Source organism: Eucyclogobius newberryi, unplaced genomic scaffold (genome assembly GCF_026437365.1).
Source record: "Eucyclogobius newberryi isolate DKJ021-1_F unplaced genomic scaffold, fEucNew1.0.hap1 SCAF_14, whole genome shotgun sequence".
Lineage (NCBI taxonomy): Eukaryota > Metazoa > Chordata > Actinopteri > Gobiiformes > Gobiidae > Eucyclogobius > Eucyclogobius newberryi.
The window spans coordinates 15,239,607-15,263,716 of NW_027315768.1; the positions used below are offsets into that span (position 1 = coordinate 15,239,607).

Sequence of the window (24,110 nt, forward strand, 5' to 3'; positions counted from 1 at the left end):
TTACAGCTCGTTTGGAGAGACCAGTGAGCAGGCCGTTACAGTAGTCTAATCTACTGGAGACAAATGCGTGGATAAGTCTCTCTAAATCTGGTTTTGACACTATATTTTTGATTTTGGCAATGTTTTTTAGATGGTAAAAAGCTGCTGATGTTATTGATTTGACGTGTCTATTAAAGTTCAAGTCTGAGTCCATTATTACCCCCAGATTTCTAATTTGGTTTGTATTTTTAGAGCGAGACTCTGGAGGTGACCGCTAACACTTTCTCTTTGTTTCTGTGGGCCAAAAACGATTATTTCAGTCTTGTCTGAGTTCAGCTGGAGAAAGTTGTTTTGCATCCACAAACTGATCTGTTGGATGCAGTGACAGAGTGAATCTACTGGTCCATAGTCACCTGCCGATAGTGAAACATAGATCTGAGTGTCGTCTGCATAATTGTGATAGGACACATTTTCACTGCGTATCAACTGACCCAACGGCAGCATGTAGAGGTTGAACAGAAGGGGACCCAGGACTGACCCTTGGGGCACTCCACAGGTCAGGGTCATGTGGTCTGAGATTAGTCGACTCAAATTTTTGTTTTCATTTTAAATTTTGAATACCAAATGAATGTGAGATATTTATTTAATATTTAATTTTTACTTGAGGCTTCTAGATGGAGAATATTCACGAAACACTTCATTGATGAAAGAAATAATTAATAATTAATAATGAATTTTTTTAAAACATTTGTTTTTAGCGTCTGTAAAGTCCAGATGACAAAATATGACAGTGAATGTTTACTTATTTATTATTATTTTTCAATTAATCGTTGCAGCTCGACTGAAAGGGCAGTGCGTAAAAAAAACATAATCTGTGATCATGTTGTAATTGGTATTATCAGGTTATTTAATTTATGCTTACACCCACAAATAGTATTTGTATTAAGTATTTTTAGCATCTGCAGGGTTACCCTATCTTTTGAAAAAGAGAAGAAGTAAAAAAGTAATGATAATAATGATAAGGATGAATCTAATAGTGATACGTCTTAGAAATGCCAATTAGATTAGATTTGCTATTTATGTTTTCAAATCATAGTTTATAGATACAGTGCATGAGAATTTCAGAGAGCCTTCTGTTGTTTCATGATATTGAAATGTCATATAAACCCCAAAATATATAATTTAATGAGCAATATGAAATAGCCCAGCCATTGTTAACTAGGATATATTACCCAGCTTTATTATTGAATTGGGGTGTGTAATATTGACAAAAATGTATCAAAAAGAGTATCCTGATAACAATATTCAGACGATATCATGTTAGTGCAACAGAAAGGTGTTAAAACATATTAGTTGATCAAACAATGTGACAATGTGTAGCATTTTTACTATAAATATAACTATCAATATTAACATTCTGCATATCTTCAAAACAACACTCGCCACATCATCTAAAATGTTGCCTGCCTCTAATTGCATAATTATTGGACTTGTGTGTACATGCTCGTGGTGTCTCCTCATTCACGACATCAGTTGTTAAGTTAATCTCCATCCAATCCACCTGATCTTAAGGGGATTGGAGTTCTTAGTGAGTGACCAGTCCCCACGCCGGCGCTAATTCAGTGTCTGTGAGCGCGGTTCTCTCATGGGGAATACAGTAGCGTGAGGGATATTATGAACTCTAGAAGCTTTTCACTTATGGTCAGTCCTGATGAGCCAGAGGAAAGTTACACAGGTCATGTAAGTAAACGTGCTGTACTTTTTCCCTTCAGTTTGTGCCTTGGAGCAGTTAAGTGGGTCCCTTGGTACATGGAGACGCTTCACTGGTTAAAGGCGGCCCCTGTGGGAATGAGCCTTAACACTGAACTGTACACACTGTAAACGTGCCCATTACCTGCTTCTCCGTGATCCTACTATGGGACACTTTGTTTGGCTTCAACAGCATGTTCATCTGATGATGTTTATCTCAAGTCCAAGCTGCGTGTTGTGACAGAACTAAGTTGTTGAATGTGAGTAGTAGTAGTAGTAGTAGTTGTTGTTGTTGTTGTTGTTGTTCTATATTTTTTAACGTTTCAGTTAGAATGATATCAGCAAGCATTGATATTTATGTTATATGCTTTCCTTTATGACAATGCATCAGACATGTGCTAAAACTTGCCTGCAAATGTTATTTCACAAATGTGCTAGAATATCACTTTATTTCTATTTAAGCTTTTTTACAGTATTGATGATATTCTCAATATTAAAATGTCTAATTTTGCGTATCTTCAAACAACAATGTCCTATCTTTTTCTCCCATATCTTCCACCTCTATTGATATTTGATACTTAAACTGATGAAGGTTGACTTTCATAAAGGCGCCAGACACAGTGGTCTATTCTTCACTTAGTTCAGTTGTGTCCTTTGACAAGACACTCCATCCACCTCGACTGTGTGAGTGATGCGAGTGGAACCGGCAGCCTCAGTTTCCATTAGCCAGCCCCAGGTCAGCTGTGGCTAGAGAAACAGCCTCCCTCTGAATAGTTATTGAAAAATAAAGCACCAAAACATTTCCCTGTGACTTTGAGGATTGAGCATGTATTTACTGAAAAATCATGATTAGGCTTATTCTATAAACAAGTGACATAGTGAAGTAATACATTAACTAGTCTTTAGATATAGGCGTAGACATGTTCTTTTTTTTTTTTTGAGTTTCCAGGCTGCACTTGACCTCAGACCCAACCTAAACTGCAGACACATACCTTTTGAAATGAGCTCACATGTATTTCTTTAAGTATTTGTGATCATTCTAACCTTGCAGAAGGTCGCTGTATGGACTGTATCCTTACAAGTCCAGTATGATTGGCCTGGAGAATCTGGGTGATCCTTCTGGGAGCTGGAATATAGTGGAGACCATCGGCAAAGGGACGTATGGCAAAGTGTACCGAGTGACCAACAAGAAGGATGGCAGTCAGGCGGCAGTCAAAGTGCTGGACCCAATCAATGTGAGTCTGATAAAGACATGTGGAAGCCTTTGTGAAAGCTCATCTGGAAGTATCGACCTCCTGTACTTCTGCACAGAAATGTAGCTCTGTCCCAGACCGTGGGCTGTAAACAACACACAAACAGCATTTAGACAACTGTCAGGAGACTTGTTTATTATTCTATTAATACTTTGTGTGTTCATGTGTGCTATGAATGTCAGTTATAAATGATAGCACTGAAAATAATGGTTTACGTTGGGTCCTCTGTCCCCTCTGGGAGAGAATCAATATTTTTGCTTTACAAATGTAATTCAGAACATCAATTTAGTTTATTTTACGGCTTCACAGTGTTATGTTTTCCACAACCAAAAGCCTATTCATTGATTTCCTTTATTGCTATTACTTGTCTCAGCACACAAGCCATTCACACAGAGTAAGTACGAGGATCCTTTGTCTTGTATGTCCAGGCATAGTTTTTAGTCATAAACATGCATGGCTTTATTTCTTAAGATGTTCCCCAGATGTGTGGCTGTGCCTGGCTTTAGTAACATCTCTTTTAAGATAAGCTTGTTGTAGACATTGCATTGTGCATTTAAGTCTTGTTCTGAAGTAGAACTGTGATTGTGTCAGCGCTTGGCAGGGCTTTCTAACACTCCCTGATGACCACAAAGATGAAGCTGCCTCCCGTCCCATCCCTCTCCCAGATTACGCCACTGACACTATCAGTCAGACGTACTCCAAGAGAAATTCTGCTCCTCTGACTCTCGCTCTTCTCGCCCTCACACATTTCTTTTGATATAAACCACTTCCAAAAATAGTTCGGTACTAAGACCAATTCCTTTCTTTGCAATTTATGACTCATTCTTAGTTTAGCCAGTCAGTAGAGTTAGTTATTACCCTCTCCCAGTTCGGTGCTATTTTTAGAAGTCGTGCAACATCCACATCTTGAACCACAATCTTTGATTCTGAGCCCTGGTTTATTGTCTCTTTGTGTCCATTTCTTTTCTTTTAAAGGATGTGGATGAGGAGATAGAGGCTGAATACAATATCTTGCGGACCTTGTCCAACCACCCCAACGTGGTGAAGTTTTATGGCATGTTTTATAAGTCTGAAAAGCTGTCTGGAGGGCAACTGTGGCTGATACTGGAGGTGAGCGCTTCACGCTCTAACACGGATGCTGTTTGTAAAACGGTCTCAACAAATAGATTTATTGAGTAATTTAAAATAATATGCAGACTCATGAGTGGCTAGACTAGTCCAGAATAGTACTAATAGTACTAACTTTACAAAATTATATAACTCCATTAAAAGTACAAAGTAGTGCCTAAAAAAAAGACTTGAGTAAGAGTTAAAAAAAAAAAGAAGTACTTTGGTTACTCCTACTCAAGTTATTGTAAGAGTAAGAGAAGTAAAACATCTGACGTATAATTTGAAGTTTGAGGGTTTTCCACAAACATTCAACCATCATAAACCTGCATGGCTTTATTTCTTTTTTAATTTTAAGTTAATGTAATTTGAAGGACAAAACGTTAAAGAATGCACAAAATCTGGTATTTTCAAAGAATAGAGAAAAAAATCTTTATCAAATAATTTAATATTGTCAACATGAAGCTTTTGTAACAGGTAGAACCTTAAGTATGAGTACTATTACTTCAAATCATTGTCTTTATTAAAGTAGGAGCAAAATTATGCAGTATAAGAACTACTGAATTACTTACGGTAACTACTACCCACCTCTACTGTATGTGCACTGTTTATGGTTGAATATTTTTAATTTCTTATTTATTTATCATTCATGGCATCCCTACTATAGTTCGAAATTGCTCAAGTCATACCGTGTCCTAAAAACCACACGTTGTCTGTCTCAGTGATAGATGGGAGGTTTCCTGACGCCTCCACGGTGACAGTGCTGTGTGGGCTTGTTCTCCCCATGCATCACAACTCTCTGTTTCCCTCACAGCTGTGCAATGGAGGATCTGTCACTGAGCTCATCAAAGGCCTACTCATGCGAGGCCAGCGTCTGCAGGAGCCCGTAATCGCATACATCTTATACAGCGCCCTCTTGGTAAGATGCTGTATTGTGCCATGTTCAGAAGGGCTGTTATTTATTATCAGCGTTTCCAGTTACAGATACATAGTAATAAATGTCTCTGAACATCGGGCTTTTCTCTGTGCCGTTTGTATTGATCAACGTAATCACAGTGACCTTTATATTCCTCAAAGGGTCTCCAACATTTGCACAACAACCGGATTATCCATCGCGACGTCAAAGGCAACAATATCCTCCTGACGACAGATGGAGGAGTCAAACTAGTCGACTTTGGTATGCGTGTTTTACAAAGGAAACGTGCTTTCAATGTAAAATGTCCGGATCATAATGCTGTGTTTGCCCCTGACTGATGAAAGGACATTAGGCACATTTGGAGTGATGGAAAAACAATAAAACGTGACATAACATAAAACATATCTACTCTTTGGGAGGACTAGATGTGCCTCACACAACACAACATCTTTTTAGTTGATGGCCATGGCCTAACCCCAGGGCCTTTATTGCTCATTTAAATTTCATTATTTGATCTTTTGCATATTAAAAGGAGGCAGTTATGGTAAATTACTCGGTGCCGCCCACGGGCATGTTTACGTCCTCTGTGTCACTGAGATGAAGTGGACTCCTGCTGATAAAAATCTGTTCTATATAATTTGAAATGATAATGGACCATTACTATTACAGCTTGGCAGGTTGCCACACTAAATTATGCTTAAGATGCTTTGATTAGAACAAACATACTGAATATAATTAAAAATCACAAGGAAAAGCACCATGTAAAATCTATAAATGTACACTCTAATCGTAGGTGTTTCAGCTCAGCTGAGCACTGCACGGCTGCGGAGGAACACTTCTGTCGGGACCCCGTTCTGGATGGCTCCAGAGGTCAGCTCGAGACTAATATACTTGTTATTAATGTGCAGTGCCTCCACCCAGCCCATCGCTCTTTGGTTTAATAGAAAAAAGTTGTAGTAAATGTACAAAAAAAACATGGGGGAGAATTAAAATCCCCTGAATTCATTATTGTTGTCTTTCTATGCTTGTGAAATGACAAAATTATTCGTTGAACCCTAAAACAACTGTACACTAAGCATGCCGAGGACTATTTGTGTGTGTGTCGGCAGGTGATCGCCTGTGAGCAGCAGTATGATTACTCGTATGACGCCCGCTGTGACGTGTGGTCTCTTGGCATCACGGCCATCGAGCTGGCAGATGGAGACCCCCCTCTGGCTGAGATGCACCCAGTCAAAGCCCTCTTCAAGATCCCGCGGTGAGTCAGCAGAGGGCGCTCCTTCCACACATTTCACCAGTGTCATTTGAGCGTGGATAAGCATATTCACAATAACAAAAATCACTTTCTAACAAGCATGTGTAATAAAAATGTTTTAAAATATTTTCTGTTAAAATTAGTATAATTGTACAAAGTCGTTTTAGTGTTTAATAGTGTTTGGCGTCACATTAATTCAGTGGTAAATGGTGTAAAATGGGCTCTGCTGGGGGTTTTATTGTCTGATGACGGTGTGAGCGCTCAGGGTTGCACACGCTGACCTTTTGTTCAACGCACAATCACGCTATTATGTCCCAGTCAGACAGAGATGTGCCCTCCTGATTGCAATTTGCATCAGTGATTAACTCCTTTCACATGGAGACGAGATTGTAACCGCCTCGTGTCGTCACTATGGTATCTCCTCCCTGCCAGAGACATGCATGTTATTGTATTTCCTCAGCACCAGTTATTCATAAAGAAAATAAAGGATTACTTGATATGTAGGAGCACAGTAATAAGGGTTGAAGAACGGTGGGAAAACATTGATCGAGGAAAGTCCAGTCCCAAGGCTCCATGTGCTTTTAATTATGGCATTTAATTATTATTTCGTCCAAAGACATTGTCTGCACATATCGAGTTTCTGTTTCAGGTTTAAACACATAATCGTTCCTGTACAAATGCATTGTATCTGATGACTCCTACATTTGTGACATTTTATTTTACACTTGTACAGAGTGTGGATGATTCATGATAAAAATCAAATGGATTTATTTTTACAGTTCCCAAAATAGTATTTATTTCACTTCACAATGTGGCACTAGATAGGCTTTCTCTAGTTTAAGAGTTGTCCTTGAATGGAGCTGATGATTTCCATATTGGCACTAAAACAGTCAATGCACATTTTTATGTTTGTGATGTTTTACAATTGCACACGATAATAGCTTTCCACGCCACGGGGATCAGTGACATGTGTAAATATGATACGCACCACATGTGCCATTTGTCATTTAGTACAGTAAAAATGCTTTTCCGACTTAAATTACACGTCTTTGCAGTGTTTCACTTGGTTCAGTGTATTCTGACACTGTCTTTGTATTCTCCAAATGAGATCAGTTTTTTTTATTTGAAAGACATCACATTTCTTTATGGCAAACGTGATTTGTTTGATCTGTGAAATGTAATTGGCACAAATGGTAAATGCTTAAGACAACCTCACAGACCGACCCCAGTTTGTGAGAGCCCGGAACTGTGTGTCTGACACTCGGACCTGCAGTGTGGGGGCGCCCCAGGGCACTGTCCTCGCGCCCTTTCTCTTCACCCTTTACACTGCAGACCTCAGACACGACACGGACAGCTGTGTCCTGCAGAAGTTCTCTGACGACTCTGCCATCATCGGACTCATCACGGACGACGATGACGCGGAGTACAGAGGACTGGCGCAGGACTTTGTGGACTGGTGTCAGCGGAACCACCTCCACATCAACGCGGGGAAGACCAAGGAGATGGTGGTGGATTTCCGCAGACGCCACCCCACTGCCCCCTCACCAGTGAACATCCAGGGACGGGACATTGAGAGAGTGGACTCATACAAGTACCTGGGTGTTCATCTGAACCACAAACTGGACTGGACTCATAACACAGACGCACTATACAGGAAGAGCCAGAGTCGGCTCTACCTCCTGAGGAGACTCAGGTCTTTTGGAGTGACAGGGCCACTCCTGAAGACCTTCTACGACTCTGTGGTGGCATCAGCTCCTGTAGGTGTGGCCTGCTGGAGCAGCAGCATCACAGAGAGGGAGAGGAAGAAGCTGGACAGAGTCATCAAGAAGTCCAGCTCCGTCCTGGGCTGTGCTCTGGACTCGGTCCAGGAGGTGGGGGACAGGAGGGTCCTGGCTAGATTCACATCTATGCTGGACCATGAGTGTCACCCCCTGCAGGACACTCTCTCCGCTCTGGAGAGCAGCTTCAGTGAGAGACTGATCCACCCTCGCTGTGTGAAGGAAAGGTTCCGTAGGTCTTTCCTTCCTGCTGCTGTCAGACTTTATAACAAACACTGTTAGTCCTGAACACTCACAATACTGACCTAACCTAATACTGATGTGCAATTCTGTCATATGTGCAATTGCTGTTGGAATTCATGTGCAATTCATGTGCAATTACTGTGAAATTCATGTGCAATCTATGTGCTGTCGTGACACATATTCATGTGCAATTACTGTCGTGATCACATGCAATGGTATTTATGTATTTATTTATTTATTTGTCTATGGGAGTTTTTATTTATTTATAGGAGATCTTCTACTGAAAGTGTTTTTCAGACTTCCTATAAGTGATCTGTTCTTCTGTATCTACCTCTGTATCTACCTGCGTTGCACCAATGAAATTTCCCCATGTGGGACAATAAAGGAATATCTTATCTTACAATGTTCCAGGATCATCAATGAAAATAAAGGTCATAAGACAAACAAAGCAAAGTGAACAACATAGACCATGATCCTTTTCTCTACTTCAGTGCAAACATAATACAAATAACTGCTTTAAAGAACTTTTATATATTCTTTCTTTGACATATGAGGCATGTCTAGGCCAGGAAAAAGTATTAGTTCTGTTAGCCTTTTCGCAATCTTTGAATAAATATTGTGCTGTGAGATTTCCATCCATCGTTACTTCCCTAATACATCACGCAATACAGTGGTGTTGTTTATTTACACATAAAATATTGAACACATCTGAGTGTAGAAATGTTACATCTTTATTTCTCAGCTTTGTGTGCCATCCCCGGCACGTTTGATGAATGGAGCAGGAACCGCTTGTGTTCATCATGCCATAAACTGACTCAAGTGGTTCATTTATTTGCCAAGTCATTATTTTGTACTCACCAAATTGTATATCTTCATTTGCTTCAAACGTTTCATTCAAAATGGCTTTGCAATGTTTTGACACCGTTTGGGTTTCTGCTCATACTTTACATGTTAAGAACTAGCTGTATTTTCATTTCAAAGCTAACTAACTGAGGTCCTCATTTTATAAGTCCTGACAAGTACCGGTAAATAGTCATAGACTTTGAACATGATGTTACTTCAATTCATCGTCAGACTTTACATGTCTGTAAAAAAGGCAAAGCGAGGCATGAATATTTTACACAATCTTGTAATCCTGGCCTGATTTTTGTCATCGTGGCTTAGCCGCAGCCGTCATCAGCTGCTGACACCTTTTCTGATTTAGCCTCAATCCACTGTGAGCAGAGTCAGACGTTTAAGCACTGCCCGGGTTTGGATTTTAATAAGCCATTTCTTTTTGCAGTGTGATCCAGCAATACTGAAAGAACCAGGGAGCAGAGAGAGCACTTATAACTGAATGCTGCATAAACATATTTACAGTGTGACACAACCTCACGGCTAAAGCATATTCTATTAAAGCCTATATCTAAGTATAACTACTTAGTATTAGAAGTTGCATTCACAGTCAGCGAGCTGCTTTCATTAAAGGATCTTGGTAATGACAAATTAGATTCCTCTGGATCATCCGTGCATATACATGTGTTACAAGTTCATGCCAATGTACAATGGTAAATATAGACCTTTCTCAAATGTGTTATTGATTATTCCCTATTTTAGAATCCTTGTCATTCAGTAGTGGCCTGGCTGTCACTAAAGATGACTGCTCTCAGGGCTGTTCACACTCACACCTGTGTCCTGTCATCGGGCCCTTTTGAGCTGTTATGAATGGCCTCTGTAAATGCTGCTGACAGAGGTACAACTCGTGCCCATAACTTGAGCGTCCAGTGGCAGGTGCTTGGTGCCAGACAGAAGAGGAGCATTATCTTTCGTCAGAGCCTCAGTGCTGGACTTGGACTGAGACCAACTGCCTTTCTGGACTACAATCCCTCAACATCATGCCTACAAGCTCTTATTTGTCAAATAACTCCTGCTTAGTCACTTCAATTTATGGGCAGATGATCAAATATTGGTAAATCTAAGTGACAGTTTGATCAGATGATGGGCAGATGATCAAATATAGATAATATTGTGAATGTCAATCAACTAGAACCAATATAGTTGTTTTGAAAATATGCTAAATTACAGTGTGTTATGACAAAATATGCTGCAAAAGAGCGATTTAAAAACTAAAATGGAAATAAAATGAAGTTGTAAAGTTCCAACTAAGGGTATAAACAAAAATGTCCTTTCCTTTAACCTCAAACTATATCTATGTAATATATGTAGTCATATAGGGAAGGTTCCATTACAGAAAATGTAATTCGGTCAACTGTACAAAAGTAAAACATTCAAAGAAATATTAAACATTATAACACATTTTTGTATTGAAGTACTTTTTTGCCAATATCTCCAACCTTCTCTCCAATTCATTTAACGCCTTTGCTGATCTTTGGAATTTTCTATTCTCTTTCAGAAATCCTTCGCCTACGTTACGGAATCCAGAGCAGTGGTGCAGGAGTTTCTGCCACTTTATTGGACAGTAAGAAAGATTTTCATTTTTGTGCTGTATTTTAATTTTTCTCTTATTACAAGGACATAAACTAGGTAGATTGAAGATAGACGTTTTTAGGATATTATCGTTATACAGTATTGTCATAGTGATGATTGGAAAATATGAAGGCCTAATTTATGAACTCTTATTAGATCTGCTACGTTGTAATCTGTATGCAACAACACATTTCCCTTTTTAGATAATAACCTTTGATAAATCTTTGTGTGTTCTTCCGACGTTAACCCTACAGTGAAGCCCTCTCACTGTTCAGTGTTACTGCAGACATGTTGGAGTGTATCCATCCCTGTCGCCTGCACGAGAGCATTCCACAGCTGAGTCGGTGACAAAGTGGTCTCCTGCTCAGCTCCAGTTCCACTGAACTGCCATTAGCATCTACCTCTGCCTAATGTCCTGGTGCTAATGAAAACACAGAATAAACTTTGAGCCAAACAAACTGAGAAATGCAGTGTAATGGATCAGGGTGTGGACATTAGACTGGTGTTTTCTGTCTGCTTCTGCCGTAATTGCAGTCGGAAATCATTTAGCATTAGCTTTAGAGGATAGTGTAAAACATTATCTTTGAGCATGTTGATTTTGAGTGACTCACAGGGAAAAACACTGGCTTCACTGGAAGCTCTTCTGACTGGAACGTCTCTATTGTTCTGGAAGATGGTGACTCTGAGAACAGATCCTGTTTTTAATACTACGAGTAATGCCTTTAATCTACTGTCTTTATCAGGTGTTTGATTAAGGATTTTGAAGCCCGGCCCTCAGTGACCCACCTTCTGGAGCACCCCTTTATCAAACAGGCCCATGGCAAAGAAGTGTTGTTACGGCGACAGCTGGCAGCGCTCATTCAGGAGCAGCAAGAGCAGGGCTGCAAAACCAAAACCAAGTAATCTTTTATAGGCTTTCCATTGTTTGTTTTGCAAAGATCTTAGTAATGGGTCTGGCACAAAATATTAAACATTTGTGAGATGTTTGATTTTCTCCAGCAGGGGGCAGGATCTCATCTTTTATCTCACAAAGCACATTGGCCCTCAATAGAGCATGTGTTCAGTTAAAAATGCAATAAAAAAGCAATCAAGACGAAAAGCTGCATTGTTCATAATTCTTTAAATGGTGGTAAATATTTAAATGGTGATTGACTTTTTTTCATAATAATATTTGACCTGCAACTTAATGTTTTTTTAGTTTTTTTTAGAGTGAATAATAAGACTAGATACGAACTAAAAAGAACAGACTGCTTTGTTTCCCGTTAAAGTCTTTAACATGAGAGGTTAAATTTGCAGACAAACATATGTATTCAAAGATGCACAAATAAGTGAAATGTTTATGAATAGTAGCATAAAGACTCCCCCTGAGAGTCTTGGAGCGGGAATCCTGCTGTTCTTTAGCAGTAAAATTCTGACTTTGGCATTGCTTAATCTTCATCATAAAAGAGTTTGCTGAACCTGCCCTTGACGCAAACTCTTGATGTGGTGCCAGCTCTGTTTACTCCTCAGAGAGAGCAGTGTGGTGCTGAGCCTGATCCTGGATTCCTGTCCACGGTGAAAGTGGATAATGGGATTAGGCGCTTGTAGGGCGAGAACCGTGTGTGCCTGCTTTAGTCTCCTATGCCATAGATCAGTACACAATAACTCCAGATAAGAATAGAGACATTGCAAACTTAAAAGTGCCTGCCGTATTTGCAGTAGTTCAATTTCAAAACGTCAGAATCTTCAACTCTTTTCAAAACGGACACAACCTTTAGATTATTTGTTTGTAAATCATGTATTAAAAACTCTTCTCTTTACTGTGTATTTACTAAATTATCATGTTAAGTGGTGCCATGAAATGACTGCTGCAAAAGATAATTCATGTTCATAAATGTATACTTTCTGTTCAGTGTGGATGAGATTTTATATCAAGATTGGGCTGGTGTGATTAGATTTTTCAGTGCTCATTGTTTTTTCTCATTTTATTTGTATGCCCAAGGGTTTTTATTGATTGTAGCTTGTTTTTTCTAGAATTTTATTTTACAGTCAACAAGTCGATACACCCCAAAGTCCAAACTATGTTACTTTTTCAGCAGTTTCAGCAGTATTTACTTTCTTTTGCATATTTTAAGTTGCAAGAGATATAGATTTCGAATCGAAATTGTGTATTTTGTGTGTACCATTTAAAAAAAATTAAAAACCACTAGGGAAATTACAGACTTGTATGCCAAAACACTTTATATACCATATAGCTTTTGTCTTTCTTGTCAAATTAGGGAATGTTTGATTGCAAATTGTTTATATATTTTAATTTGGTTTCTTATTAGGGTTTGTACACACAGTCAATCAATCAATCAATCAATCACACAATGTGCCCATATTATAAAACTACCATTCAAATACGCATTTAGTCTAGTTTATTTAATAATAATAAGACAATAAATTGTCTTTATTTGTTTAAACAAATACCGTAAACCATATATTTGTATTGTTAGAATGGCTTATTAGCTGATAGTAAATAGTGCAATGTGTAATATTGCATCAGTAAAAGGGCTGCCTCCACTCAGAGCTCTTTTGATTCCTCTCACTGGTGGTGTCCCCGGAGCTTTCCTCGGCAGGCGGCGGCCTGGAGGCAGCTGTCTGAGTGCTGACCTCTGCCCCATGGGGCTCATTGGAGAGTGATAGGTCAAAACACAGATGAAGTGCAATCACAGCCTCTTAATACTGGCTGATGTGTCCCCAGAGCATTCCCTAAAGCTCCACATAAACTGTTCAAGGAATGGTTTTATTTTCACATTTAAACACTCTGTCATTAGCTCACCACTTTACAGCTTTCTGAGGCATATCTTGTGTTCGACTTCATTCAGGCATGAAAGGATCAGCACTCGGAAAACTGTTGTGATAGAGAGTTGTCCGGACGATGATCTTGTAAACCTGGAGTTCCTTGATGAGGTAACCTTAATTTTTCCCCATAGAATTTTAGGGTATTTATTTTGTTTTATTCTGCACTGTATTATATGAGTTTACAATATTATACTTTTCTGCAGGAAATCATAATAAGTTATCTCCGTAAGAGGTATGAGGAGCTACAGGTCTACACATATGTGGGAGATATCCTCATCGCTCTCAATCCTTTCCAAAACCTTAACATCTACTCTCCACGGGTTGGTCATTATTTCAAGCAAAAAAATTAAATATGTATAACCTGATCCAACAAATGATTGAAATGCCTTTTCAGTTCTCTAAATTATACCATGGTGTAAAACGAGCAGACAACCCTCCTCATATCTTTGCCACTGCCGATGCCGCGTACCAAGGCATGGTCTCTTTCTGCAAAGATCAGGTGAGGGTTAAATCAATGGTAACACACGTTTCACAATTACAGATAGAAGAATGTCCTTTTCTTATTTTCAGTGTATAATTATCAGCGGAGAGAGTGGTGCGGGTAAAACAGAAAGTGCTCATTTAATTGTTCAGCATCTCACCTTTTTGGGAAAGGTACAATGCCGTCACTGCAATACGCCATGCTATAGTCTCACATAACTTGATTACTCACATAGATTCTGTATTAATTCCAGGCAAATAACCGGTCGCTTCGTGAGAAAATCTTGCAGGTAAATCCACTTGTAGAGGCCTTTGGAAACGCCTGCACAGCCATCAATGACAACTCCAGCCGCTTCGGGAAGTACCTGGAGATGAAGTTCACCTCCACAGGAGCAGTCATTGGGGCCAAGATTTCGGAATACTTGCTGGAGAAATCCCGGGTCATTAAACAGGCCTTGTAGGTGGTGTGGTTTGATACAGCTTTTTTTTTTTTTTGCATTACAAAATATGTTTATTCTCCTGCAGGGGAGAGAAGAACTTTCACATATTTTATTACATTTACGCTGGGCTTTACCACCAAGACAAACTCAAGACCTACAGGCTCCCAGACAAGACTCCTCCCAGGTCTGACATGTCAATGCTCTGACTGTTGCACCACTGTATGTATCAATGTTATTTTAGTTGTTTTCTGCAGGTACATTGACTGTCAGCCCTGCAAATTAATACAAGACATTGTCACTTGCAAAATGTACACGGAACAGTTTGATGCAATTCAAGAGTGTTTCCGAAACATTGGCTTTACTGAGGAGGTAACAAATATCTGTTAGGAGTATGTAGTTCAATAATGGAGTCATTTATATGAAGCACTTTGTGGGACTTTATTATTTTGAATTTTTAAATGGAGTTAAATCTTATTTTTCTTCCAGGAGGTTAACTCAGTTTACAAAATCCTATCTGCTATTTTGAACACCGGCAATATTGAATTTGCTTCTATCACATCCCAGCACCAAACTGATAAGAGTGAAGTGCCTAACTCAGAGCCCTTAGAAAACGGTAGTATGCGTGTGTTATTTTCAGTTTGAATATAGTTGTATTAGCCCCTGTGTAAACCTGCATGCTCTTTCAGCCGCCTCGCTCCTCAGCATCGGGCCAGAGGAGCTGCAGGAGGCCCTCACATCTCAGTGTGTGGTGACCAGGGGCGAGACCATCATCCGCACCAACACTGTGGACAAGGCGGCGGACGTCCGTGACGCCATGTCCAAGGCCCTGTACGGGCGCCTGTTCAGCTGGATCGTCAACCGCATCAACTCCCTGCTGCAGCCTGACGCCAATATCTGGTGAGGGGGCCGAACAGAGCATATGTGCAGACATTTACTCCGTCCCGGGCGTTTGTCCAGCTGTTTTGACGACCTTAAACAAAGTCAGTAGAAGGTAGATGCAAACAAGTGGAGGAGAATTTCAATGGCAAAGAAAGGAGCGCAAAAAAAAGTTATGATAAATTTTTGATATAGAGTTGCGTGCTGAGAAAATAATGTTGAGATGATTAAAAGACTTCAGAGAGACTGCAAAGAGGCTGTTCATTGATCCAAAAGAATCTCTTCATAAATATGAGCATCGACTGTCAAGGAGTCGTACTTAAAATGTACAAAAGCCAACGCTCCTGTCGGCTCCCCTGTCATCTCTGCGCACTCCTTATTGCCATTAACAATGTGGTAGCTCGGCTAAGGTGACCTCTGCAGCGAGTGGTGATTGACCATGAAAAGCAGCTGAATATAAATACCCGAAACCCACTGCTTTTACCAAATCATAGTCTTTGTACTTTATTGAAAATGACTTGAGGTTAAATCAATGGGCGTTAGAATTAAATATATTTGAACAGTCTTTGGCAATCCAAAAGCTGATGTTTATTATTTTTTATGAACAAAGCTGTCCAGATCAGTCTCTGTATCTGGGTTGAATTGCAATTATCATAAATATTTTATCCATTAATGTGACTGCGGGGAATTTGAATGGAAGAATAAGTTTGTTTGTCCCCTTTTTCTCCTTTGAAGTGCTGCTGAGACTGGCATGAATGTGGGAATCCTGGACATCTTTGGATTTGAAAACTTCAAGAAAAACTCATTTGAACAATTATGCATTAATATTGCAAATGAGCAAATCCAGTTCTACTTCAACCAGCATGTATTTGCACTGGAGCAGGTGAGTTGTACTTAATACTTACAATACTATAACGTATATTGTTTATTGTTTCCTATGATTCAGTATTTGACCTGAATAAATTTAACACATTTTATTCAAGACTTTGAATGTTTTGAAGCTGAATGTAGTCTTTTATGTTTTATTGCACAGCATCATTCAGTTAATTAAAGGTGCACTATGTAACTTTTCTGGTGGAGGGTCTACCACCTGCTTTTTTCCATGGAAATACTTTTGCTTTGCATTGAATGATCCACAGACTTTAAACCTTCCCATGGAATGCCAGCAGACCAGTTATATTGTAGGTTAAATCCCTGCTCACAGAAAGGATGCATGTTTTTAAAGGTGTTTTCTTTTTTAGCAATAAAAAACACTTGTAACGTTGAAAATACAAGATAGATAAGTTTAATGCCATACTGTGAAACTTTGTAGGAAAATCGATAACATATCCATGGAGCGGCAGGCGGATTTGACTGACAAAGTTTCCTGGTGCATCTTTACGTTAAAGGTTGAATGGACAATTTTTTGGGCCCAAATCTGAGTCTCATTTCCTCGTGGCGTGGACTGCCGATTAGTCCTGCCACGTATCAATCATAAAACGCACCTACTGCTCACCTGCAGCCGCGTGCGGGCTCGTCCCCTCGAGCAGCACGTTTTCGCGTGTCTAAGCGCATTGATCTATCATAATATAGTTCCCTCAGTGTACGGGACAAAATGAAGACTGAGAAAGACAGTTCGAGCTGACTCAGAAGAAGACGGAAATCTACGGGAGACGAGAGATGCGATGTGATCCGTTGCGCTAATAAACAAACTCACGTGTGTGTTGTATCAGTCCGCTCGGGAGAGTGCACATGCGCACTTCCGCCTGAGTTCTCAAATCGCCGAAAAATCGTCCATTGCGCCTTTAAGTTTAGTCTGTTAGAATTAGTTTTTCTGACGAATAATGTTGGCATTTGAAAGTACCGCGACGTGATAGATACAAATGTGTAACAGTAACAGCAGTATGATTGACGATCATTGAAATACTCAATTGGTTTGGCTTTATTTGTAAAACTGTATTTAATAATATTGGGGGGAAAAACTTTGATCTGAGATTAAAATTAAGCAGATGCAATATTATGATTTGCTAATTGAAATGATGAATATGAACATGCATACATGCACATGTATTTACACCATAAACTCAAGCCACACACACTCAAATATTGGGTTATGTTGTTGAGAGACTCTCTCCTCACACACATTCATCCCAGTTTGCTTAATCGGGTCATTTAGAGAAATCCTTAATGGGATTGTTCTACATTCACTTGCTGTAATTAGATGGAGTACCAGAGTGAGGGGGTGGATGCCAGTCTGGTGGAGTATGAGGACAACAGGCCCATCCTAGACATGTTTCTGCAGAAGCCCATGGGTCTCCTGTCTCTGATGGATGAGGAGAGCCGCTTCCCCCAGGCCACAGACCAGACTCTAGTGGGTAAGTCCAGCCTCCCATTACCATCTATTCCTGAAGTGATTGGGATTGGGAGAGACGTACTTGGGCAAAAAGAACAAAATACATATTTAACATTGATTTTATTTTTTTCTACAGATAAATTTGAAGACAATCTTCGATGCAAATACTTCTGGATACCAAAGCGGATGGAGCTCTGCTTTGGAATCCAGCATTATGCAGGAAAGGTAACACAACGTGTAGTTTTGTTTGGATCTGTCCAGTTATTGGGCCTAGAATATCACATTCAAAGTAAAGTGTGAAACATATCCAAATTATATCAGTATCCAGCTCTGAAATAACAGTAAAATTGTATATTTTTCAATCAAATACATTCTATACCCGAAGCTTATAATATATGACTGTTGAGACTGTAAGACTGTTGACTGCGTATTACTATATAATAGATAACAATTTTGATGGGAAATTCTTACACTCTCCCTATAAAAGAAGTAATGGGTTGTAATTATTCAAAGGTCTGAAACTTAGAGAGTCGTTAGCCTGATACTTGTAAACGTACTAATATACTGTATTCATGTCTAACTCTCTCTAACAGGTGATGTACAGTGTGAATGGGTTTTTGGAAAAGAACAGAGACACACTTCCTGCGGACATTGTTGTGGTCCTGAGGACTTCAGAGAACAAACTTCTGCAGCAGCTGTTTTCCAGCCCCTTAACTAAAATAGGTACATGTCGGTGTAATCCCTCATTCGTCCAGGCGTGTTCCATAGTAGAAAAAGCTTCAGTTGTAGTCATCTGGACTCAGTTAGAAAAAATAGACGTTTCGACTCTCATCCAAGAGTTATTGTCAATAAAAGAATTTAGGTCGAGAACTCCGATATTTATACTATTCTGTGGTAAGTCCAGCCCATTGGGAGGAGCCTTCCTGAAGAGGAAAGAGTTGTTTGTTACAACAGAAACGTACCCTCTTGGTATCTACCGAGCCTATTCAACCCTTTTAATGGGCTATTAGTCTCCCCTTTGTCTTTGTGAGACCCTGGCTCACCCACCCTGAGTACCTGATTAACATCTAAATGTCCTGGTACTGGTCCTCTACCTCTCCAGGGGTTCAGGATCCCATTGTACACTACAGGAAGATTGAATCTTAGTCCTCCGTTTCTGTTTAAAGAAGATTTTTCTTTTTTAACAAAAATAGCTTCCTTCACTCCTCTTTCAAACCATCTTTTCTCCCTGCTTAAAACCTTCACCTCACCGTCTTCAAATGAGTGATTAGAGGCTAGTCAAGATGGAGTCAAGATGGAGATGCACGGCGCTCTGTGGTCCTGAACTTGTATTTCTTCTGTGCTGATAGAGCCTCTTGTGTAGAGGCTGTTTTGTCTCACCTATGTACCGTTCTTTACAGCTTTCTTCACTGCATTGGATTGAATAAACTACATTGCTCTGTTTTTGAGTCGGCAACTTGTCCTTAGGGTGAACCAGTTTTTGTCTTAAAGTGTTTCCTGGTTTAAAATAAACAGGGACTTCGTGTTGTCTAAAAATTCTCTGCAGTTTTTCCGACAGGCCAGAGACATAAGGGATAGAAACACCCTTCCTTCTATGTTCAGTTTCCCTTTTGTCCTGCTTCTTGGTTCTCTTCACTCTGTTGAGAGCTCAAGCGGGGTAACCACAGGCTGAGAGGGCATTTCGGACATGTTTTTCCTCTTTCTTCTTGCCCTTTGAGCTGGTGGGCACACCTTGAGCTCTGTGTTGTAAGGTTCTGATCACACCCAGCTTGTGCTGTAGTGGGTGGTTGGAACCAAAGAGCAGATACTGGTCCGTGTGTGTAGGTTTCCTATATACTTCTATTTGGAGTTTCCCGTCCTCTCCTCTGATCGTGGAACAATCAAGAAAGGCCAAGCGATTCTCCTTAGCGTCTTCTCTTGTAAACCTGATATGTGGGAGTTCTCAACCTAAATTCTTTAATTGACAATGAGTCGAAACGTCTATTTTTTCTAACTGAGTCCAGATGACTACAACTGAAGCTTTTTCTACTATAAAATAGGTACAGTTTCTTTTCAACTCTGATGTAACAGACTGGGGCCATATAACTGTAAGAGTGGCTAGCGTGCTCCTGATCAGCACAATGAGAATGAAAATGGGAACTTTTCTTAGAGACAAACTATTGTTAAGCATGCAGGCTTGTGCATGTATTACTCTGTGAATAGTGTCTCAGGTAAGTGGGTTCCTCAAAGCACTGCGCCCCCCTCATGTGAAGCCTCTGCGGTGTGCGGATAAGTCTGCAGTCTCCATTATCTCTTGAGAGGCTCAGCTCTCTGCACGCCGCTCTGTTTTTATTTTCACTAAGCTGTCCCTCTTGGTTTCCCACTGCTGAATGCTATCTGCAGATTGTGGGTGCAGTAGGATATTTTCATGATAAGATTTTTAAATACCCGGAGGATGAAGAAACTGTATTTAGAGAACACAAAAGCAACCCCCTTTTGGTTGAATGAATGTAGTAATGTGTACGCCATTAGTTGTGGCGCAGGCCTCCTGGTCACTTGACTTAGCCTAAATGCTAATAGAGGTGGGGAAATGATCAGATTCCTCTTTCTACCACATTTGAGCTAAGCCACGCTCCTATTTGGAGACCTCGAAATGGCAGTGTTCAGTCTCTCTGGTATTAACTTACCAAAGACTTAAATATAGTAAAAATATAGTACTGACATAAACTAGAGACGTAAAGAAACGTATGACAGAAGGCCAAGATCCATTATACATGAGGCCTTACTTTTAAGTTCCACATTGAGCCAAACTGTGTTAATGTTACAACAAATGTTGTAGCTTAACACATGAGGTATTCAATAACTGAGGGCAAATTATCTGTTCAGATGAATTATGCACGATATTGCAACAACTTTGTATTCTAGAGATAGGACGCCGGAAGGGTAAAACAAAGTGATTTTTTAAAGCAGAGGGATTTACCGTATTTTCCGGACTATAACCTTTTTTCATAGTTTTGGCCGGGGTGCGACTTATACTTATACTTATATTCTTATACTCCAGTGCGACTTATATGTTTTTTTCTTCTCTATTTTGCATTTTTTGGCTGGTGCAACCTATACTCTGGTGCAAGTTATAGTCCGTAAAATACGGTACACTTGCAAAGTAGCTTTAGCTATTGGGTTACAATTAGCTGAAATTGATAATGATTCTATATTCCCTTTGAGGATCTGATGCATCCTAACGTATTTTTTCTCCTTGCAGAAAATAATATTTCCCTTTTTGAAAATTCTATATCATTGTGAAAGGTTCTGGAGGGAGTGTGAGGGATGTGGGTCTTTGAGTGCGGGACACGTGGGGAAATGAGCTGTATTTCCATGGACACATTCCTTAGAGCCAGGGCCTTTGCCAGATCAGGAAGATTGTTGTGTTTGAATTGGCTCCTGGACCCTTCATTTCATTTATTTATTTATACAGGGAAAACCCAATGAGAAAAGTTATCTTTTTCATGGGCCCCTGTTAAAACACAACACACAACACACAACAAACATAGGACACTAAAACACAAATAAAACAATCAATACAATTAATCAATACATTATAACACATTTAAACATACAATCTGAGATACAGTTATGTAAAACAAGTGCATTGGCACTGAGGGTCGTCCTTGGCCAGTGCTTTAAACTCATTAAAAGTTAAAAAAGAAAAAAAAAAATTAAATTAAAACTCATTTTTCCTGTCTCTGTGTTAACACGATGGGATTGTAAGATAAAAATGTCCTGAGACCTCAAACAGCGAATACTTGAACTAATGTGCAATAAACTGGATAATCAGGCAAAATGCCAAGTAGAGCCTTGTACACAAACAAAAGGCAGTGATGTTCTCTTCTTGGATCCAATGATTGCCATTCTACTTTAAAATATAAATCACAGTGGTGGGTTCTGTTTCATTCTCCTGTAATGAACCTCAGAGCTGAACCTTAGAGCTGAACCTTAGAGCTGAACCTTAGAGCTGAACCTCAGAGCTGAACCTTAGAGCTGAACCTCAGAGCTGAACCTCAGAGCTGAACCTCAGAGCTGAACCTTAGAGCTGAACCTCAGAGCTGAACCTCAGAGCTGAACCTCAGAGCTGAACCTTAGAGCTGAACCTCAGAGCTGAACCTCAGAGCTGAACCTCAGAGCTGAACCTCAGAGCTGAACCTCAGAGCTGAACCTTAGAGCTGAACCTCAGAGCTGAACCTCAGAGCTGAACCTCAGAGCTGAACCTTAGAGCTGAACCTTAGAGCTGAACCTCAGAGCTGAACCTCAGAGCTGAACCTCAGAGCTGAACCTCAGAGCTGAACCTCAGAGCTGAACCTCAGAGCTGAATGATAAACTGAGTTCAGAGGTTTTAACAATGATGCTGTTGAATGCATATATATAATATCACCATAATCTTGAACCGAGAGAAATGTCGCTTGGATTAACTGTTTTCTACAGTGAAGGGGAAAACACGTTTTATTTCTAAAGAGGAATGACAATCTGGCTTTAAGATTATTTGTCAGCTCATGTATGTGTTTGTTGAGTTTATCATTGATCCAGAGGCCCAAGTATTTGTAATGGGGTACTTGTTCAATCATATTACCATCAAGTGTAAGAATAGATATATTTTTTGGGTTTCTAGAGTGTCTTTTGGAGAACGGCATACATTTTGTTTTTATTTGCCCGTGTGTGTGTGTGTGTGTGTGTACAGTATGTGTACAGTGTGTGTACAGTGTGTGTACAGTGTGTGTACAGTGTGTGTACAGTGTGTGTACAGTGTGTGTACAGTGTGTGTACAGTATGTGTGTGAGCTGGGGGAACACAGCACTGGTACTGCTGCTGAGCTGCGCCTTTGTCTCAACATCCTGATCCACAAGCTCAGCCAATCACATATAGAACCTGGTCCAAAATTATGTTATGAATGTGTCAGTTCAATAAGGGTACAGTTGCAGATGTCTACATTTCGTCTACATTTATATCATGTAGATGTATAGATCTCTCTAGATCAGATCAGGCCTGTCCCTTTTCTTTGGGCAAACACAACAGTCTGACACTAGACTTTCCGACATGGCAGTGGAGGATGTTTTGAGTCAGCAGAGGGATTTCCACAGCTCCACATGTCAGTTGTGGGGAGCAGGCTTTCTGGTCACATGGTACAACATCCTTTGATAAATGCAACACACTGTTGTGTCACTAAAAGCCAATTACACCATGCTTTTTCTGATTGATCTGCCCTGACGGGAGAGGATAGCATTTAAATCAACAGCCCCCAGAGCTATCGCCAGGCATAAACGCTGGTGCTTGCAGAGGGCGGGGGTTATGGTGGCTTTAATCTCATTTGCTTGGTTGCTGAGTTGAGTTTCTAGATCACACGTTTTGAAAGAGAGAGCGGGAGATATCTAGCGTGCCGCTGCTCACTCAGCTTGAGCAGGCGGCTCTTGCGTCTGTCTTACAACTTTGGCTGTGCCCCGTGTCAACAGCTCGATCCTTGGCTTCTGAAGTACTACGTGCATACTGACGCTCATAAAAGCATGTAGCGAGGTGTCATTGAACCAAGGATTGCTTTTTAATCCTGAGCACATTGACTATTCTTGTCAATAGGAGCCTAGTACAACTGCCAGCTTGAGCTTTTTTTCTGCAGTATACTTGCTGGGCTTAATTTTCAAGTGAACGCACAGATGCCAAGGAAGCTTTTTTTTCTCTTTGTCCTCCCTGCCCCAATTTACCCCACAGCGCTATGTGTGTAGTGACAGGCCAAGCCAAGAGTTACATGCATGAAGCAAAAGCTGTGGGAAGCTCTCCACCTCCTGTTTTCAAAACTTAATGTCCTAATGGAAATAAACCACATCATCAGCTAACAAATGTTTAGCTCAATACCACCTGGGCATTTCCAGTGCCTTTAAAAACAGATCAAATGTGGGCAAAGACCTGATAGCAGAAGAATTACACGTGGTGCTTGTCCTTTGATCTGATGGTTGGTGGTTTGAATCCCGCTCCTGACATAAAAACATTCTTGGCAGTGCAATGAGATCTACTGACCCACAGGTTGGCGGTACGCAGCTTTCTCAGCTGAAAATGTTTCTAGTATTTGCAAAAGTAAATTGCTTATGCTAGCATTAGCATTAGCATTAGCATCTCTACAGGGAGGAGGGGTGCAGCCGGGTCACCAAGGCTCTCTCTCCCTTTTTCCCTGCTCAGGTCTGCATTCAGCACGATATTGCAATTTGTCAGGACAAACAACTATTTGAGTCGCAAACTACGCAATCATCAACTGTGAACTACTGAGCGTCGTTGGTAGGCTGCAAAACGCAGCAGAAAACATTGACGGGCGGGAAGGTGGCCGCGCGGGAAGGCTGAATATTTTTCAACAACACATGTAGTACTCTGACACACATGTGTTACACACATGCAGT

General features: G+C 40.2%; 1 protein-coding gene across 1 annotated transcript in view; it reads left to right on the forward strand.

Moving 5' to 3' along the window:
- Window positions 1-1,599: 1,599 nt before the first annotated feature.
- Window positions 1,600-24,110, forward strand: part of myo3b (myosin IIIB) — a 59,247-nt gene continuing 36,736 nt past the window's right edge. The window contains exons 1-22 of the mRNA XM_072444424.1: window positions 1,600-1,719; window positions 2,780-2,963; window positions 3,957-4,091; window positions 4,903-5,007; window positions 5,166-5,265; window positions 5,798-5,874; window positions 6,114-6,259; window positions 10,670-10,735; window positions 11,487-11,642; window positions 13,593-13,677; window positions 13,773-13,889; window positions 13,964-14,068; window positions 14,140-14,223; window positions 14,304-14,506; window positions 14,575-14,673; window positions 14,744-14,858; window positions 14,976-15,102; window positions 15,176-15,386; window positions 16,101-16,248; window positions 17,566-17,719; window positions 17,834-17,922; window positions 18,291-18,420. Of these exons, the coding sequence (XP_072300525.1) occupies window positions 1,691-1,719; window positions 2,780-2,963; window positions 3,957-4,091; window positions 4,903-5,007; window positions 5,166-5,265; window positions 5,798-5,874; window positions 6,114-6,259; window positions 10,670-10,735; window positions 11,487-11,642; window positions 13,593-13,677; window positions 13,773-13,889; window positions 13,964-14,068; window positions 14,140-14,223; window positions 14,304-14,506; window positions 14,575-14,673; window positions 14,744-14,858; window positions 14,976-15,102; window positions 15,176-15,386; window positions 16,101-16,248; window positions 17,566-17,719; window positions 17,834-17,922; window positions 18,291-18,420 (2,665 nt within the window). The 5' untranslated portion in view covers window positions 1,600-1,690. The remainder of the gene's footprint in view (window positions 1,720-2,779; window positions 2,964-3,956; window positions 4,092-4,902; window positions 5,008-5,165; window positions 5,266-5,797; window positions 5,875-6,113; window positions 6,260-10,669; window positions 10,736-11,486; window positions 11,643-13,592; window positions 13,678-13,772; window positions 13,890-13,963; window positions 14,069-14,139; window positions 14,224-14,303; window positions 14,507-14,574; window positions 14,674-14,743; window positions 14,859-14,975; window positions 15,103-15,175; window positions 15,387-16,100; window positions 16,249-17,565; window positions 17,720-17,833; window positions 17,923-18,290; window positions 18,421-24,110) is intronic.